We start from the raw sequence: 19,514 nt of genomic DNA, 5'->3' as shown, positions 1-19,514 counted from the left end.
CCTCCTTTACCTAAATACAAGATCAAAAGAGAACTTTTTACTTGTTTTTTTTTAAATATACATTACATTCAGGCCCCACACTTGTCCACACCAGTACATAACTACTCCAAGTCAATACTTGCTGTTGTGTCCTGATGGTAAACATCACAGGTATGAGAAGTGAGTCACAAAATTGGTTCTTTATATATAATTCATCCTGTTGGACACAGTATTACATCTACATTCATTTATCTATTGCACCTTTTAATGCTATTCACACTTCATTTTTATATGAGAATGCTCAAAACACGAAGTTAACAACTGAACTGTTGAATCTCTAACACCTCAAGTTTACCTGTACAGAGGGAAACCATTGATTCATTTTTTCAGTCAGGAAAATAAAAACTAACTTTTCAGAACAAAGAGGTAAAAACTAATGTTCTCTTAAGATACGTAGGTATATTCTCTTATGTCTACCTTTCTGTATCATGAATCTTTAAAAATAAAACCAAAAATGCGTTCCATCTTTCCTGTGTGTCATCCTTTTTCAGACCTTCGATAATGTGCAATTCACTTTTGTGTGATTCTGCAGTAAACTGCATTTTTTTCATTTATAGTTCTGCCTCAAAACTTTGTGTATCCAATTTATGTCTTAATTCAATCTTACAAAGTAAAATAAACAGCTGAGCTGCTCTTCTCAATACGTATCTACACATCCTCTCCTTCCTGTACTTATGTTGCTGACAGCTATACTTAAAAAAAATATCTGTAGCTTATGGAGACATGAGTTTGTACTGGTTGGAATTGCTTACTTTTCAAAAATTCAGGCATATTTTAAAAACAATGCTACCCTTCAAACGTTTCTAATATCCTGCCTAAACATTTAGGCTCCGCTGCAGTCACATGAACATGTGTTGCTGTATGAGGCTTACAGAGTAAGTGCTGGGATACAGCTCTTCGTACTTCCATGGGGTTAATGCATATAACTTGAAACGGATCTTTACAACGTTTTGTAGTAAACAGATGAAAGGTTTTTGTTTTCTGTAAACAAAATGATTCTATCAGGTCTGTTTCTACTTTCCCAGCCATCCAATTTAAGGGGGAAAAAAAAAAAGTACTCTTGTCACATTGGTTTGGCATTGTCTGTTAAACCTGTTCTCTATTGCACTTTCTACACTTCCACTTTCACTACACTTGCTGACTAGTTGAGAAACTACTTCACAAACGGTCACATTCCATACAGTAACAAGTTGCTTTGCTGGATCCGTTTTCCTTGTAGGGTTTTGTTTTTTCTGTGGGTTTTTTTTTTCGTTTTTTTTTAACTGAAAAAAATGCACAGTCATTTCTACTCTCTTTAGCATTTGCAGTGTAGAAAACACTACACCTTGTTCTGCATGGAAGAAACAACGCTGTCTCTCGTCAAACTGGCATGACCTCAGATGTCGTTTCTTCAGCTGCCGGCTGAGAGTTTGTACCTGTCTGTGCTACTGGTACCACCACTGCGTCCTTGACGTCCGAGTTCTGAGTGCACGAAGAGTTCTTCTCCTCCAGTTTTTTGGCAGTGTCTGGGCAGTTCTGAACAAAGATCACTCTGTTGTAGGCTTTCAACCTGCGCCACAGCTGAACGTACACCTTACACTGCACGTACATGAAGACCAGGCCCCCCGTGAATCCAATGGCCACCACAACAAGTTTTGTCCAAAATGGCCATTCAAGGACACCTTTGAAATAAAATGTTTGTATTTATTACTGTTGTTATACATTGAATATCAATGCACTTGAGTTTCAGTCAAATATTTTGAAATGAAGCCACTTGCTAAGAATGCCCAGGTGCGTACGTGCTATTGGGGCAGTTGTGGCTCAAATAGGAAACAGCAGCAGTTTCCTATCCCACAGGCAAGCCAAGAAACTACATCTGCCTGCCACTTCTAACTGACCTCACCACAGTTTGGCCAAACCAGAAATACAAGGCCACTCTCACAAAGGAAGTGTAATGCTTGATACAGTCAACATGGAAACATTTTACTGTTCTTCAGTAATATCCCCTTATTCCATAGCTTGCTTGGGCAAAAAATATAAGTACCAAAACTGAGATAACTGGATACCTATATATATTATGCACATCTTCAACAACCACTGTTTTTTTCAGTCGTGCTAGAAGCATGACACTGTTTTGGGTACCTGGAACACCAACATTTACAATACTATTACCTGGTCCTAGCTTCATCCTGAAGTAAAAAAAGCTAGTGGAAAGGGCTCTTATTTCCTGCGTCACCTGCCTTCATTGGCCTCTTTTTCCTGCTGTCTGTGCAACCTCCCTGAACACAACTATATCAAAAAGCACAATTTATATTCCTATATACTAAAAAAAAAATTTTACAGTTTTTGGTGTAGCTGTTCTTAACTTTTCTGGTTGCGTTGGTCAATCACATTGCTATTTACAGAAAAATACGTGGCTGCTAACTAGAGATGAGAGCATTTGAACTTGATTATGATATGAACAATGTCAAAATGATTTGCTGTGGCCTAAAGAGTTTAACAGAATAAATTAATATTGTATTAAGAACAGCCTTTTTATTAATTCATACCGCTGTATCTGCTTTTTTCAACCCTTCAGTAGCCTAACTTAAAGGCACGGCTCCCAGACATCCCCTTACACATTGCCTCACCACATTTAAAGATTAAATGCTCTGCACAAGAGTCAGACCTCTGTATCAATGCTTAAGCTGTCAGTCTGAACAATGTGAATAGGTTTGTTGCTCCTATGTGGAAGGTCTTTCAGCACCATTTTGCTCACTGAGCGTAGTATTCAAGGTGCCTTGCAGATGCTGTATTCAACTGCTGGTGATATATCACAACAACTTGGTGATATTTCTGAGTTTTACACAGGACATATTTTTTTTGCCACAGGCAGGAAAGCAACCTGTGTTCCTCTGGGACTCGGGAGAAGAGCTTCAGTGAGGAACCAGTCTTGACTTCTAGAGCTGGTAACCTGGACTCCTCAAAAGCAAGTCTTTACCTTTAGGCAGCTGACTGAGTCTCATGAATAAGTATCCCCTTTACTGTTAAACACATAGGAACCAGGCTTTTAATTAAATCAACAAATGGAGACCAAAAGAAGACTAATTATTGCAAAAGCACAGAAAATGTTTGAAGTAGCTGTAGTTTTCCCTGTCATGGTAACTGTTTAGTAGTACTTAGAAATTGTAACAATGTATTAAGTGATGGTGCAGGCCAATTATTAATTTTTTTTTTTTTAATTTGCAGCAAAATGAAAGCACACAAAGACCATCTACATCACTTTGTATCTCCCTAACCACTATTACTCTAATTAGTAGTTCAAAGTCATTCCTAGTCCTCTCCTCAGGGCCAGTTTTTTTGAGATGAAAGACAGGATTAACTATTTAGAAAGAACGCAAAACAAGCCTTTGTAGTATACATTCATCTGTGACTTACTGAGGCTTGTTCCATGTTTTCCTCTCATTGGCAAGAAAGGCAAGCAAAAGGAGTATCATCAAATATTTATCTAACTAGCAAGGCACAAAGCTCCACCTGTTTCGCTTTCCACGTTAACTTCAGAGTACAGCACAAAGCTAAGAGACCTTTGTCCATCTACTGTGCTTAAAGTCAAATCAGATCAAAACTCAGAACCTTTTTATCCTCTTCATCATCATGAACGTATATAAGACTAAATTTAAGACCGAATAGATTAAATTCTTAATTTATCTTAAGATAAGATAAATTAATTAACTTAATCTAATTAATAAATTAATTAACTTAACTTAATCTAGATTAAGTTCAAATGGAAAACAGTAGTTTACTTTGGAATATAGTTTCCGCATGCAGTAAGTATAGTCCAAGAAGAAACCTACTCATGTTAAACACGCATTTTGTCACACAATGTCCCGTTGAGTTTTCAGTGACCTCTCTGTTCCAGTGTCTGACCACCCTCACAATAAACACAACTGGCACATGGACATTCACAGTGAAATTCTATTCAAAAGGATGCAGGACTGGCTTTACATGTTACTTAAATCCCACATGAAGGACTAACACAACTGGAACACAGTCTCTTGGAAGTTCGTGTTAGGAAGCTTGTTGATAAAAGGGCTCTATCATGTTTTACAGGATATAGAGGTTCAAGTGGGTAATATAAATAAATTGCTATATTATGACCTGAACTTGCACTGAGCTGTTTGAATTTTACTCATCTTTTTGTCTGAGCTTTAGAAATACCTAGATAATGGGAGATTAACCTAGGAAGAACCACCAGGCTAGTTAAGCTGTTGTAATGATTCCACTAAGTAGAGGTCTCTCTGCAGGGGCATAACATAAGCTTTAAACAGCGATGCATTCATTACTTCTGCATTCAAGCATTTGATGTAGCCATGTACCAGTCAGCTGTTATTTAAGAACAGAACGTGACTGGTTGCACAGCTGCCTTTCAAAGCCATCTGCTGCATTATCAACAAGATTGACGAAGGTAAAAGATACTTACCATTGTCATTGCCTTGTTTAATCTCCTCAGCAGTTCTGTCAATTAAAACATACAATGACCAAACAACACAGGTAATTGCAATGACATGGAATGTGACGGAACAAACTATTTTCCTCCTCTCACTTGTTGTCATCTGTAGTTTCTCCCACTGTAATTTAAAAACAAAAGTAATAAAAAACTTTACAATAAACCGATTAGACCATTCTGACTCTTTCTACCAAAAGCCCAAGCAGTAATAAAATTAGCAAATCCTTTTATTTTGATAATACACGTTGCAGTAGTATGTGCATTGTCACTGTGAAATTCATAATGATCTCATTTGCACAGATCCAGAGGAATGAAAAGGTCTGTTCTATTTCTGTCTGCTTGCAAATGACATCTGAAGTAATTTCATAGCGGTGCAGCCACAATATGTTAATAGACAGGTAAAAAGCTGAATGTTTATTTTAACTTTACCTGAGGCACACTTCTGATGATGAGAGAGGAAAAACCCCAAACATTAGCTTGTAATACTTAAACTAGTCTCAGCTATTCTCAGTTGCTTAGCATCAGAGGAATGCAGTTTCGAACAGTCTTCACATAAAATAAAAGCATAAGAAATGCAACTGCATTGAGGATTAAATTCAATAAACTTGAAAAGATGATTACATGGAAATGATCATACATGACAGCAGTCAAACAGTCTCAGTAACACAAGAAGGGTTTTCCAGGTACATATTTGTGAATTATGGCACTAAATCCTAGCTTAAGTTAAGACTATTTTAAGATACAATAGGCTATTCTCTGCATTTGAACAATGCAACTCTTGAGGCGATTTTTTTTTTAAATCTCATTTATGGAGACATCATTTTTTTTCATCACTTCTTTAAAATAAAACCTTTCTCTGCTAAGAGGCTTGCCTTTTTGAAAACAGACGAAAGAATATGACATTTAAAAGCAAAACACCTCAATTCCAATGAATAATCTCGGAGTCTGTCGCCAGCATCTGATGAATGAAGCGAGTACAAAGCACAATACAGCAGTGCCACCTCTCTGCAGTCCTGCTAGTGCAAGACTGGACCGTGCTTCAGCATCTGAGGCACCGCACGGACCGCCGGGACCGCAAAGCTGCACCTACACGGGCCTTTGGTACGCACTCGGGCTGTGGCTCCTATTAGTTTCCAGGTGCTAAGGCCGGAACAAAAACCTTGGCCACTTCACAGCACTGAGGTGGTATAAATTGAATTTGAAGGTATGAGTTTGGCTTTGCTTTCCTTGTTTGGGTTTTGTTTTTTGTTTTTTTGTTTTTTTTTTTTAAATTATTTATTATTGGCTTTTTTTTTAAATTTTATTTTGGTTTGTTTTGGAGAAACAACAAATTTCCCCCTCGATTGCTTATGGCTAGTGTCGGAGATGGCATCTAAGCTATATGCTTAGACTTTAACCTGAACCAATATGGCCATTCTTCTCGTCTGAACGCTATTTGCTGTCTAGTCACATTTCGAAGGAGCACAACGGCAGTAAAAGCTGAGGAATTCCAATGCAATGTCACCAAGAAGGCTAACTCTCAGAAACACTTCTTCCTGCCGTAAGTTTTAGAGCCATACATACCAGGCCAAACAAATTTCATTCTTTAATGGCAGTTGAAGCTTGTAGGTTTCAGAGCTGTTGCCTCAAAAAACAATCTCTGGAGCATTTTCTAGCACTTGCCAGAATTTTATGAACACAAGGCTTATATAACTGTTTAGAAGAACTGAGATATTTCCTGAGTAATAAACAAAGAGACAGAACTAGCAGTTTATTTACCAGCTGATACCTCATTTCAGTTTCTGATACATCTACTTAGGAGTGAAAACTAAGCTTGCTGGGTTTTGCATGGCAGTCTGAAACAATGGGAGGCATTTAAAAAAAGTACTAAAACAAAAAACCAGACTCTTATATTCATTGTGGTTCATGTAGGTAGTATTCCACAGTCCGACCAGACAGACTGTGGCATTATCATCAGTCTTATCATACCATTACAGTCACCAGGTTACACAGCATTTGACCTGGAGACTTTCATCCTTTTTGCAGTGAAAATTCAATTCAAGCCTTGCAACAGGCTTTATTTCCAAAGAAAAAGTTGTCTTTGTCCAGATGGAAGAAAGGGTTTTACCTTAACCCTTCACTTATCCGTGGATGCTTTGTGAGAGATCAACGTCAAACATAAAGAAGAATGAATTGTGTTCTTAAAAAGAATTTTTCTATCATCTTAGCTCTGATGCTACACCTGGTCTACTGGAGAGAAGATTCTGTGCTAAATTTTCATTGTTGTGCGTAACTGCAGTCTCATTATAGCCATTTTACTCTCTGTAACATACACAAAAGCCTTAGTGTTGATCTGAATGCCCCGTCAAATAAAACTTTTTCATGTGGAATTTTAAAGCCAAGGACACTGGTCCCAATACTTTAAATGTAAACATTTGTAGGTGGAAAAAAAAAAAAGAAAGACAAACGACCAACAGGAAGGATAGGTAAATAAAGAAACAAGCTCACAAACCTCTGCTGAGATACACAAGATAGGTACACCAGGAGAGGGAGCTAGCAGAAATGAGCAGAAGAATTCTGCATCCTCTCCCTGGCCCCTTTTCTCCTCCCACAAGACAGCATCCCTGCGTGTCTATTCTATCCACACATGCATCACCACAGCAGAAACAAGCTGGTTGGCAGGAGACTGGGAGAGGCCACCAGGCCATGAGTGGTTGTGGCACTGGAAGACTGTGCAGAACACCTCACAGCCCCAGAACTGGGACACGAGAAAGGAACAAGGAGCAAGGAGAGACTCCTCCTCACACGGACAGACGCAGGGGGATCAGACTATTTGGGAGAATTTTACAGCTCTCAGGACCTCCCAAAGCTGCGTTTCTGTTTTTCCCTGCCCCAGCTGTGGTCCCGCTTCTCCTCTCACCTTGAGTCATGAAGGGGAAATTTAATTAAACTTTGTGCTCTAATCCTGGTGATCCCTGTGGTAGCTGAGGTAATTTTCCTGTCCTACTCATGTATTTTAGCTCAGCTGAACAGAGAGTACTATGTGACTACTGTCACTCTCCACTAGATGAGTGATGCTGGTAGATAAGCCAGCAATTTAAGTTGCCTTGGAGCAGGAAAGTGCAGTTCACTATTTAGGATTTTTGCAATAGGCTTAAATTGAAAATTTAACTGTTAATGTTCGCACAGACTTGCTTGGATAAAGCACAGTGATGTGAAATAAAAATTGTTTGAAAATCCATAGCAAACTATGAGACGACAATATATTGAGAAGTGAAACCATCAGTCCCTTCTACTTGTGCTTTGTAGTCCAGGACTCGATATAGCCTAAGTTGGGTGGGTAAGTTTCGCAGGTGCTACCATGTCATCCAGCGCATTAGCACCTCCTTAATCACTGATAAATTCGCCCCTGCTGTATTTTGAAAATTCTGTGGTTCTCATGGCTCTCTACATTCATGATGACAAGATAAAAATAAATTGCATCACGTTTTATTCTCTTCATCAGTGATGTAGAAAAATGTACAACCATCAGGCTGATGACACTGTGATGTGCCATGAATAGAATATCAGATGCCATCAAGAACAGAAAGATAACAGAAAAGTAAGTGCCCAGATGCAATTTTCCTTGGAAACTTTTATGTTAACACTCATAAGGTGCTCTAGAGACTGGAAGGAGAGCCAGAAATGGAAGACTGTAACAGCCAAAGGAGACATTTAGAATTACTTGCAGATTACTGAGTCACTAATTGATAGACAAACACTCTAGTTTTTGCCCAGCCTCCACCGAAGCACCCTTTCACTGTTGTACATCTGTCACCATCCACAGATTCCTTAGTCCTGGCAGGAATGCACACACACAGACCAGGAATCATCACAGATGCAGATGGTTTCATGTCCTGCAAATGCAAGCCATAGCGTATCACTGTGCTCCACAGAACAGGTGTGCTAAACCACTTCGTAACATCTAGCAAGCACAAGACCTTTTACACAAGTCACCAGACAAATCCACAATGCAACAGTACGTGTCCCGAGAAGAAAGCTTGAAATATCCCCAGCCCTCTTTTTATTTTCTGAATAAGGTTTCTGAGCGTTGCACTTGCACTGTGCTCTGCAAACCACTGGGTGGTGGTAGGAGACCGTCTGCATCAGGGGCCACTGCCAAGGAGCCAGAACGAACTGCCCAAGGAAAGAAGCTGGACCGTAAATGTGATCAGAAACACTCCTCCCACCCCAACTACTACTTACAGCTACTTCCAAAATACGACGTGCACCTCAGCCTGAATTCCTCTGCTTTACTGCCAGAGATGTTTGCAATAATCTTGAACGTGGCAGCTGTAAAACTGTCCCCCATCCTAAGGTTTCTACCTTGTCTTTTGGGTTTGCTTCCTAAAGACTATGTCGCTCTGAAATTTAAAGGGAATGGTTACTGATTTTATAACCCACTCTTGCAACTACAAAATGTAAGAAAAAAAATATTAAAAAGAGGAAAAAAAATAATAGCCTACTCACAGGAAACATCTAAATCATACGTTGCCAACCACTTCCCTTTCCTGTAACACAGTCTGAGAAAATCCCTGATGTTTATTTTAAAGGACCAAAATTTGCCTCCCTGCATGTCACTTCTAATAAAAGCTTAGTTAATCAATATGCAACAAATAAATATGGATATTTTTTGATATCCTCTGAAAACAGATTGTCTGTGGATGTGGGGGTGCTGCTTCATATCCTAGAGATCCCAATACAGTCTCTCTTCTAATAAACAGAAGTAAATCTGCAATTTGAATTCCTCTCATACATTAAGCTTTCTGCAAAGTGGTTTCGTGATGGCCCAATGCAGAACCAAAAGCTTCACAGTGCTCACATAAAGCTGTTACCACACCACAGAATTGCACTCTGCAAACTTGCTGCTTGTTCTGCTTTTCCCCACCTTCAGATTTATCGTCTGCCTACCCCCATCCCCATTTGGTGCCCACATGTTGCCTCCTGCTCCTGGTAATCTTCCATTACATTGGCCACCAAATTTTATCTGCGTAGGCTTCCTGAAGCAACTGCGTATCTACTGCAGGTTTGCAGATTCACACCTCTACAACCAAAGGTCTCTCTCCTGCAGGGGCTCATCACTGAGGACACCAAATTGAAGGTGAAGGTAATGGGCTGCTTTGAAACATGCTGTGAATGCTTGGACTTTTAACTCCTGTGTATTTTCAGGATCCCTATTTTTAAAAATTGCATGTAAGAAGGCCTGACAGGGGAATCTGGTATGGGCATGACGTTGCTAATATTAAATATTTTTCCTGTGACATATTTCTACCTATCAATCATTTAGCAAAAAAAAATGACAATGAACATACAGTAAACAGCACCCACAGCTGGAAGGACTTCCTTCTGCTCTCACCTACAGTGCAAGTCATCATGGAACGTTTTCTGAATTCTTTCTACAATCTAAAGAAAGACTTTAAGCCAAACCCTATCTTAAAATAATCATGCCTGCAAAATGAAGGCTAAAATTATTTACTAGGGGCTGTTGTGGAAACTGCACTTTGCACACAGACTAGGAATACACAGAAAAACATCTTTTTTATCTCAAACCAGGCCTGAATCTAGCCAGGACTTTAGAAAAAAAACTCTTACGAACTGGAGCAGTGTAGGATGAAGTGAACCGAGCAGTGAAGATGTGTCAGTAGTCTGAACATGTAGCTCAGAGCTATTTATTTTCTGTGGTTTAGGGAGGGTTTTCTGGTCACTTCTTGCAGTACTAATTCGCTCAGGCTCCACAGTAAACTGTTCACTACTGTTCACTACTATCAACTTACCAGCTGGAGGAAAGCAGCTGCAACAGTAGTTTGCAGGAATGGAATTTGTGCAGTGGGTGGAGGAGGAAGAAATAATAGTAATAAAGGACAACAGGGCTCCACAAATGTCGGGAGCACAAAATAGCCTGGTGCGGATTTGCAGCGTTGATGAGAGATGAGACTTCAAACCTTGTAATTTGAATAAAAGCATTTTGGGCCACTCTGTGCCATCTAAACAAGATGTGGTTAGAGCCTGTGCCTGAGGGACTGCATCTTAAAGAAGGACAAGGCATGCCTCACTGCATCCTGCTCCAAGGCGAGAAGTGTCCCTCATACAGTCCAACAGAATGTGCCAGGTCTGGTGGCTGAAAAGAGAAGGGTTTGGGCCATGAAAACACCTCCTCCACGTTCTTTGCCCCAAACACAGCCAGAGCACACTCACAGAGGAAGAACTGAGCAGGTTCACAGCAAACACAGGAAACATATTGGCCATTGCCTTTTGTCAAAATATGCATCCCAGGGAAGAAAGTCTTGTAAGGATCAAGAATAGAAGACCAGAATTAGACCTCTGTTACATTCATCACGCAACACAAAAATAAAATAAATTTTAAACATCCCACGTCATATAGTGCATCATATGGCCATATCGATGCACAACCTTACCTTGATCTGGTTAGCTCATTAAATGAGCTGGTACAAATCCTTCTCTGTCAAACACGTCTGAAGTTTATCTATAATCTACTTCTGTCCCTAGGTGACACTAAACAAAGCTGACTGGAATTCAAATGAATGTCCATGGTGTATTTAAAATAACTACTAAAAGTTTAAAACTGAACCAGAAATGTGTGTCTTTCTGAAGACAAACACGCTTCAATTCTATTTTATATGTGATATGCATGCCTAGAGTAAGAAAAGGACTCTATAATAAAAAATCTCACTTTGATAAATACCTTAAGATTATTGTCTGCAAAGAACTAATAATTCAGTTTTATCAAAATCAAGGCAGTGTTATATTTCTTTTTTTAAGTGACAGAGCTGGACTTGAGTGATATAATCAAAACTTCTGCAATTTTTAGCTGTGTATGTCATCAATTAGCAGACCCTTAAAAAGTGTAAAATAGGGATATTAAGTAATTTGAGAAGATAATTTCTAAAATGAAGTAGCTGTTTTTGCAATCTGGAAGTACTATTGAGAATACTTGTCATTTACCAACTAGAAGAACTTCAGTACCTGCATCTTAATCAACCCAACACAGACTAAACAAAAAAATGTTATGCTTTGGAAACACAGGAACAGTCAGATCTCATGTCCCTTTCATCCAATGCTCTGTCTCGGACAGAGGCCAACACCAGATGCTTCAGAGAAATGTGCAAGAAACCCCGTGGCAAGTAATTATAGCATAATCTCTCCATATTGGGAGCTTCCTCCCAACTCCCATCTGCTAGAAATTATTTTACATCAATATATAGAACGTGGAAGTACTCTACAAAGTGTTTACTTTCCAAGCATCCTCTTGGAATGCTGAAACATCAACCAATTCTTTGTTCAATAGAGGTCTACGATCATCCTTCGGTACTATCATGAGCTGCTCTTTTACAATTACTATTTATTTTTCTGCCTTGTAAGCCATTTAAGGAAAGGATCATTATCTCCTAGCACAGTACGCTTCAGCTACCTTATCCAAAAAGATAATCCTGACAGATAAACTGCAGGTGGAACATTAAACTACAGGTCAGGAGTGAACTTTCACCATTAATGCAAAACTATGGGGAATGCCTGGTACTAAGAACAAGAGGCACACATCTAGAACTCCAGAAAAGATTTACTTTAGATGCCTGAGCATATGCCTTTATTACTCAAATAATCAAAAAACAAGCTACATGTGGGCAGCCCATAAAGAAGCAAGGAAAAAAAGGGATAGGATCTATGTCTCCACTAACTTTTATCACCTTTAGTCAAGAACAGAAGCAGATGCTACTATTACCTGCTCTCCCTACAGCATTTCTACAATCATTCTATTGAAAGGATCTAGTTTGTGTGTCACTTCTATTCTCTTTGCAGCTACTTGTCTCCCGCCTCTGTCTACTTTGTCTTTCCAAAAGAGCAGCACACTTAATTGGAGGCATGACATTTTCCTCCAGTCACTAAGTTGCAAATGCCTTTAAATCACAGGCCAGCTCTCAAACAACAATAGCTTAGAGACAAAAAAAAAAAAAAAAAAAAAAAAGACACAATCAATCTAACTGCCATGCCACAAAGCACAGATCGTAATTTTTCTGCAAGGCCAGTTAAGCTGAGATTTCACTTTCCAACCAAAGCAGGTGGAAGTGTTGCATTTTGTGGTATGTACTCTATGGGCAATAGAAGACCAGTGATGACACATGCTCAGTGCTGGATTTGAGATGGATTGTACCAGAGTCAAAGCAACCACAAGTCCTTCCTCCACTACAGCAGCCATAACAAACCATCTCCCACCAGTCTGTGCCAGAGTGTCTTCAAACGCCAAGTAGCATGGGCTCCCTTTGCACAGCTGAGTGTATTTTGGTCTTAAATAGCATGGACAGCAGCGTGGGATAGCGTGGAATGGATGTGGACAGAATGCTGGGATAGCATGGGAGAGAAATTAGAGAGAAAGGTAGATATAGCAACATGCTGGAGATCGACATTCCATTACATAGTCTTGTACACCTCTCCACTTTGTTTAGTCTTGTCCAATTAAAGTGAAATTTCTCTGAAGAACTGTTCCCTGAGGCACCTAACACACAGTTAGAATATATGATCACGGTTTTGTTAGAGAGTCTTTACTTGAATCACCTTCTCTTCAGTATTCATCACACTGCTTAACTTCCTCGATATCAAATTGTCTAGCCTGCTGAGAAGTAACTAGAAGCATGCATTCTGAAATTAGAGCTGATGAAATAAAACTGGTGACACCTGAAAAGCTAAATCAACAAGTATACTTTCTATTTATTTAGCTGTAGTCATAAATGTTGTACAGTCTTCTCCAGGAGTTACAACAGAATATTAGTTATTTCACCTTCCACCTCGAAAATATTTTTCACCTAAGTTTGCCTTCTCTTAGAACAGTGCAACCATGAAAATTCTCATTACTACCTTGTACTAAACGTGCTTGGTCTTTTTTCTTTGCCGATCATGCCCTTGATTCTCCCACTTGATACATTAGTAATTTAAACACTCTTTCCAATACGTAAAATTCCTTAGAGTTCTAATCTGTATCTTACAGAATAAAAACCTAAGGCCATTTACCTGGAGAACTTGCTGTGCAACCTGGCCTACGGAAGCGTGTGTTACATCACTACAGCCCAAGGCCCTTCAGCATCACATGTTGTAAGAGGAATGGTGAGAAGTATAGCAGCGAGCGGCAGAAGGAAGGGTAAAAAGGTACCTTCACATGTAAGGAGGCTTGCAAGAAAAGGAGTACAGTTGAATGGAAATGCAGAGCAGACACATCGGAAAGTCACTGAATGAAGAGTAGCCATTTGGTACTGCTGGATGAGCCTCAAGAACATCATGTGCGTCTTTTTGTCTCATTTTCTATCCTTCACTTCTATCCATCAAAGATGCTCTTACCAATTCTCCCCTCACACCCATCACCCACTAAATTAATAGTACAAGGGAATCTGAACACTAGTTCTTTTTATATGGTCATTATTGTCTTCCTGAAGTTATAAGAGCAACTGACCTACATTGTACAGAAAATGGAACTCAACTTCTGAGCTTCCCTTAGCCAAATCAGACTGAATCGTTACAAAGATGTGGTTTGGGTTAAATGTCCTTGTATACCAAAACAGTGGTATTTTTAAAAACGTTGTTGTTTAAACATATCTAGATGTGCCTTATTTTTCAACTATGTATACAGTATATACATATATGTCTGAATTACATAAGAAAGATTAAAAAAAGGAGCTGAAGTGTTTCATTATCAATAAATACGACTTTAGCAAGAATACTGATTTCCCAATGAATAGCTACGGTTACCTTCTCTGTCTTTTCATTTTCACACAAGAGAGGCTCCTTTGATCCAATTAAATAAAATTGAAACAGAGGAAATTTTTGCTGACGAGAGGCTACAGTAATTAACACAAAACTACAGCCTGGTGCTCTGGCAAAGAGCTGAGGGAAGCTATTCATTCTGAAAGACTTCCAATAAATGCCATACATTTCAATTTTGCCACATACAAATTGGAGCAGATGAATAAAGAGCTGAATAATTCCCGGAGGAAAAGTTTATCTTTTTTTTTTTTTTTAAAGTGATTTTAATAAAATGCTACAGGAATAAAATTAACACTAAAAATCATAAAATATACTGAATAAACTGATAATTATCCCATTTGATCATAATTCAGATCAAGTACCGTATTGCTACGTTCAAAAGAACATCACTGTGTTCAAGAGAAGCCAATTTTTGCACGCGTTCCACCAACAAGAAAGCATCAGTCTGTCAACTAAAACTCAGGTCAGATCATTCTCACATCACAGAATCATAGAATGGTTTGGGTTGGAACATCAATAGGTCCCAGGCAAAATAAATTTGAAGCAAATAACCACTGTAAAATTGTATGTGTTAGTTATGTGATAGATTAATACATATATTAACCAGACCATGAATAGCAGCCCACTCCCACCAGAGCTGGTAAAATCCCTAGCTTCAAAATTAAACAGTAAAAATGGCATTTTTACAGAAGTCCAGGAATAACAATAACTGGTTTAGGTCAATGCTTGGGTTGATTATGCTCATTAAATTTTATATTACTAGCTATGCATTTTGTGTCAGGGCACCATTCCATTTACATTTTTTTTAAGTTGTAAAGCCGGCATCAAGAGACTCTCTTAGTTATTTTCAATGCTTCAGCTACCCAGCCTTTCCTCTGCTATAACTATTGATGAAGCCAAGCTGTAAAACACAACACGGAAAGGGTTGAAATAGAAAGCAAAAAAGAGACCCCAGGTTCTTAAAAAAAAAAGTGAGAGGCTGATGAACTGCAGGTTGGGGTAGGTAGGACCCTCTCAGCAAAATGGAAGTGAAGGCTTTTGATGCAACTTGCATCTGTAAACCAGCTCAGACCAAACTGTTTATTTCAGCCTCAGAAAGCACAGAAGGATTTGTATTTCCCAGAGCTCGTGTTCATGGTTCTGTGCAATAGGGATAACACTACTAATACCCAGAGCTGGACAATCTCTTGAATTCCTTTTGCTTTTGTAAATGCTACTGAGCAGCAGAAGTAGCGAATTTGGTTACTAGCAGCTAATTAGAAGGGGAAACAGTTTTCACTTCATTTTCTGGTATAAGATTTTTTGCTCGTTTCTTAAAAGAAAAAACGTTCGAAGCAATGGCAATAAAAACATCTTGTTCCACCTACAGGAAGGACAAGGGGGTGTTCCAGCAAAGTATCATAGTAAGATGTTTTTTTGCAAGCCTAAGGGTATATTATGATGGTTTCAAGGTATGAGGCACAAGAGGTCTGAATCTCTCGTCAGAAGTCCATGGGAACTGGAACAGCTGTGTGAATAAAAGCTATGTTAAGTGGAGGAGAAAGAAATATGGAGGTGGAAAGCTAACTTAAATTCTACCTCTACGAGAAAGCTAAGACACATTATTCTTGTTATGGCACAAAATGCAAGACAACATTACTTTGCAAACTCCAGCATGCTATCTGTATACAGATAAATTGGCAGTAACGTTCTATTACTCTCTCAAATATTAGGAATACAACTGTCTAACAGAGTAGTCCCTTGCATCCTTGAGGCATCACAGTCAGATATAAATGCTATAAAATTATTTTTACTTTAAAAGCTTTAATATACACATTCTCCCTTGAGCACAAAGTTATCCACTATAATGACATGATAGCCAATAAGAAAGTAATAGCTTTGTGCCTTTGTGCATACTGGTGAAGTGTCTGACCCCACATATTACAAGAAATGATTTGAGGCTAGCGATGTTTTGAGACAGTTTACTGGAAGAAAGAAAACACTGGAGCAGGTTGCCTTGACGACGCTATGTAGCTGCACCAGAAATCAAAAGGAAATGTAGGATCTTCTATGTTAAGGACTTGCAAAGTATTCACCAAATTGGGTTAAAAGAGAAATAATCCCACAGCACATCAGTGTTACCTGACCTATGCAATATTGGCTATCACTTCTTATCATGAGCCTTATTAGAAAACTGATGAAAAAGCCAGATGGTGGGTACTTCACAGCACAGAGCAATAAGAAGTAAACAGCAAGAGATACAATAATGACTTCTCAAAGTTTCTTTTTTTTTTTTTTTTTTTTTTTTTTATCCTCGGAGACTCTGCAGGTCACTTCTGGTTCTGAGAGGCTATACTCTGGTGGGAGAGGTGGTTTCTAATGGTGACCATTTTTGATTTCATAGCAGGATTTCACAAAGATGTCTCTGCAGGCTATGTCACTTTTGGCGGTGATCACCATATTCTTAAATAAGGAATGGAAATATGAATTACCCAGCTAGCATCGAACCAAAAATAAAACACCCTTAACATACTCTGCTGTCACTGAATTTATCATGCACACTACCAGATTTTATCAAAAAAAGATTTATCCACAAAGCATCCAGTTATGAATGAATTTCTCCAGGCAGTCATATTTTTTAAGATTTACTCTTTTTATAGGACTGCATTGAGCACAGAGAAGAGAGTGAATCTGGTGCTGTCACACATTAGCTAAGAGCTCTGACAACTGGATTTAGAGTAGTGCAGGTGACGACTCTTTTGTAAAAAAAGGTACCCTATGCAGTTTTACCTCCAACAGGGAGAGCAGAAACAGCTATGTTTCTTCTACAGAGGGAAACACTAAGTCTGGGAGAGAAATGGGACTTAAAAGATTCACTTTAGACTTTCCTTTTGTCTACCATAGCTCTCAAAGCAGCATTCTGATTTTCTTCTGTTGCTTCCATAGATGATTCACTTCTTTTTGTGTTTTTTTTAGGAGCCTGTGGAATTGCTGATTTCTCTGCCTTACAGCTGGGCACTACCCACAAGTTGTCTGTTGGCTCCAACCCTACATCTTAACTGCTTACACAGCTCCTACTGATCCGATGCTCTTGTTACAAACAGAGTATCTTTAACCTACTATATCAAACCCAAATATTTGCTTTTGATCCAACAGTTAAATCAGCATCATATCAAACAGTCAAAATCTTCCCCAAACTGATTTAACCAGTTAATCACTAATCCAACCACAAAGGAGCACTGATACACTTGAACCGGGTCTGGCATTGTACAGAAATTGGAGGTAGCCAGTGCCATAACTTCACTCCAGGACCTAAATACCCTGCTCTGGGCAGTTGTGAACCATGTACCTCCAACTGGGACTTAAACATTTGAATCCTGTATGGGAGTTAAAGTTGACATGGACATTTTATCACTCTTATTACAATCTGGTTATTTGTAAAATAAACGATACTAAGCAGAGAGAAAGCTTTCCTTCCTTCTCCTCTAATGACAGCAGCTGGGTACATGAGAAGTTCCACAGAGTTCAAGGATGTAAAACCTGAAGAGAGGCACCTCTTATATTTAGAAGTGCTATTTATCAGTATATAAGCAAATACAGAATACAAGAGGAGTAAACACTTAGAAGATATATGAACACATTCAAAACAAACAAGAAGATCAAGTTTCTTTCATTACCAGTATTTTAAGACTGGCTTTGCTTCTGTTTGATTTAACAGAAACTTGTCCTTCTGTTTTAAACATAGAGGATTGAGAGTACTCTTTTAGAAGGGACAAATTCAGATACCCTTTTTATCAGAAAGTAAGTCAACCTCCATTTGTACATTATGCTTCCCTAAACAAAAAATTGACTTGCTCTTCCTTAATGACCAAGAATAACTACATGGTAACAATGTACAATATTGCTTATGCCTCACATAAATAAGACATTATTTGTAAATAATTTCAAAGATAAATCAAAATCAGGAGAGAAAATAGATGTATCCAACATGACAGAAAAAATATGATCAAAAAAAATGCATCAAAATAAAACATGTCATCAGATACCAGACATCTTAAATGCACAGCAAAATTTAAATATGAAAAGTATTTTGAAGTATAGTGAGACACTGTGGAGAAATCTCAATTTGAAGACACTTCTGTGTTTTAAGCGCCTTTTAACTCGACACTTTAATCCATTTCATACTTACAGTATTTTCATTCATTTCCAGTTTCTACTACGCTTCAAACACCAAATTCAAGAGATATGAAATGCAGGTGCTACTTTACCAGGATTATATCCTTTTTAAAGAAGAAGTGATTTTCTGAGGATGAAGCTATTACCTGAGAGAGCTCAATAAGGAACTCACAGAAGCTTCTTGCCACTTTCTAATTCCTTCCATGATAAATAAATTCACTTCATAAATGAGAAACTCTGCATTATGGATTGCAAGTGCTGAAAGGTAAAGCTGCAAATACTGAAAAGTAAAGCTACAAATGCAACTGCATTATTTATAAGCATAGATAGACATATGTCATGGTTTGATGTGGAGGGGGGGGTGGTTCTGGTGGCAGGAGAGGGGTTTTGCTCCCTGCGACCTCCCTGGTTTTGGAACCGGGTTAGGCTTAGTTCTGGCCACCAGATCAGACTGCCATCCCCCTCGGGGTTGAGCCAATAGGGCGCCTCTGCGAATTGCCCTATTTAAGTCAGGATAAAGGAACCGGAAAAGGTGCTTCGCCCAGGATCGAGCAGAGAAGGGAGGAGGGCACTGCCCCCGCGCCCTGGCTCCCGGCCGGGCAGCTGCCTGCGTCGGGCCGGCGCCGCCCATGGAGAATGGCGGCGGCGGAGCCAGCTGGGGAACTCGGGGGCACCCCACTCCCGGGGTGCCCACTGGGCTGAGTTCACCTGGAGAGGACTGAGATCTGAGAGAAACAGCCGCATCGACAGCAGGTCAGTGAGGATGGAGCGGGAGGAGGTGTGCCGGAGCCGAGTTTCCCCTGCGGCTGATGGTGAGATAGCAGGCTGCCCCCCTGCAACCAGGACGGCCTCGGTGGAGCAGAGACCCACTCGCAGCCCGTGGGGAGAAGATGCCTGAGCCTGAGGATGGTCGTGTTGGGGTGCACGACAAGGCAGAGAGGCATCTGGAGTCTGTGTGACGACCCACGCCGGAGTGAGTGGCTACAGCTCCCTAAGTATCCGAGACTGTGGTAAAGCCCACACCGGAGCAATCTGTGGGGAAGGATTGTTTCCAGTGGGCTGGACTCAC

At 39.5% G+C, this 19,514-nt stretch overlaps 1 protein-coding gene across 2 annotated transcripts in view; it reads right to left on the bottom strand.

The window, feature by feature from the left end:
* Positions 1-1,360: 1,360 nt before the first annotated feature.
* Positions 1,361-19,514, bottom strand: part of MARCHF1 (membrane associated ring-CH-type finger 1) — a 97,708-nt gene continuing 79,554 nt past the window's right edge. For both annotated transcript variants that reach the window (XM_086611569.1, XM_086611570.1), the window contains 2 exons: positions 4,478-4,625; positions 1,361-1,700 (listed from right to left, as the gene is read on the bottom strand). In XM_086611569.1, the coding sequence (XP_086467695.1) occupies positions 1,399-1,700; positions 4,478-4,625 (450 nt within the window). In that variant the 3' untranslated portion in view covers positions 1,361-1,398. The remainder of the gene's footprint in view (positions 1,701-4,477; positions 4,626-19,514) is intronic.

Source organism: Tauraco erythrolophus, chromosome 5 (assembly GCF_009769465.1).
Source record: "Tauraco erythrolophus isolate bTauEry1 chromosome 5, bTauEry1.pri, whole genome shotgun sequence".
NCBI classification, from domain to species: domain Eukaryota; kingdom Metazoa; phylum Chordata; class Aves; order Musophagiformes; family Musophagidae; genus Tauraco; species Tauraco erythrolophus.
The sequence above is the reverse complement of the archived record's forward strand: the minus strand, read 5'-3'. Positions and strand labels throughout refer to the sequence as shown.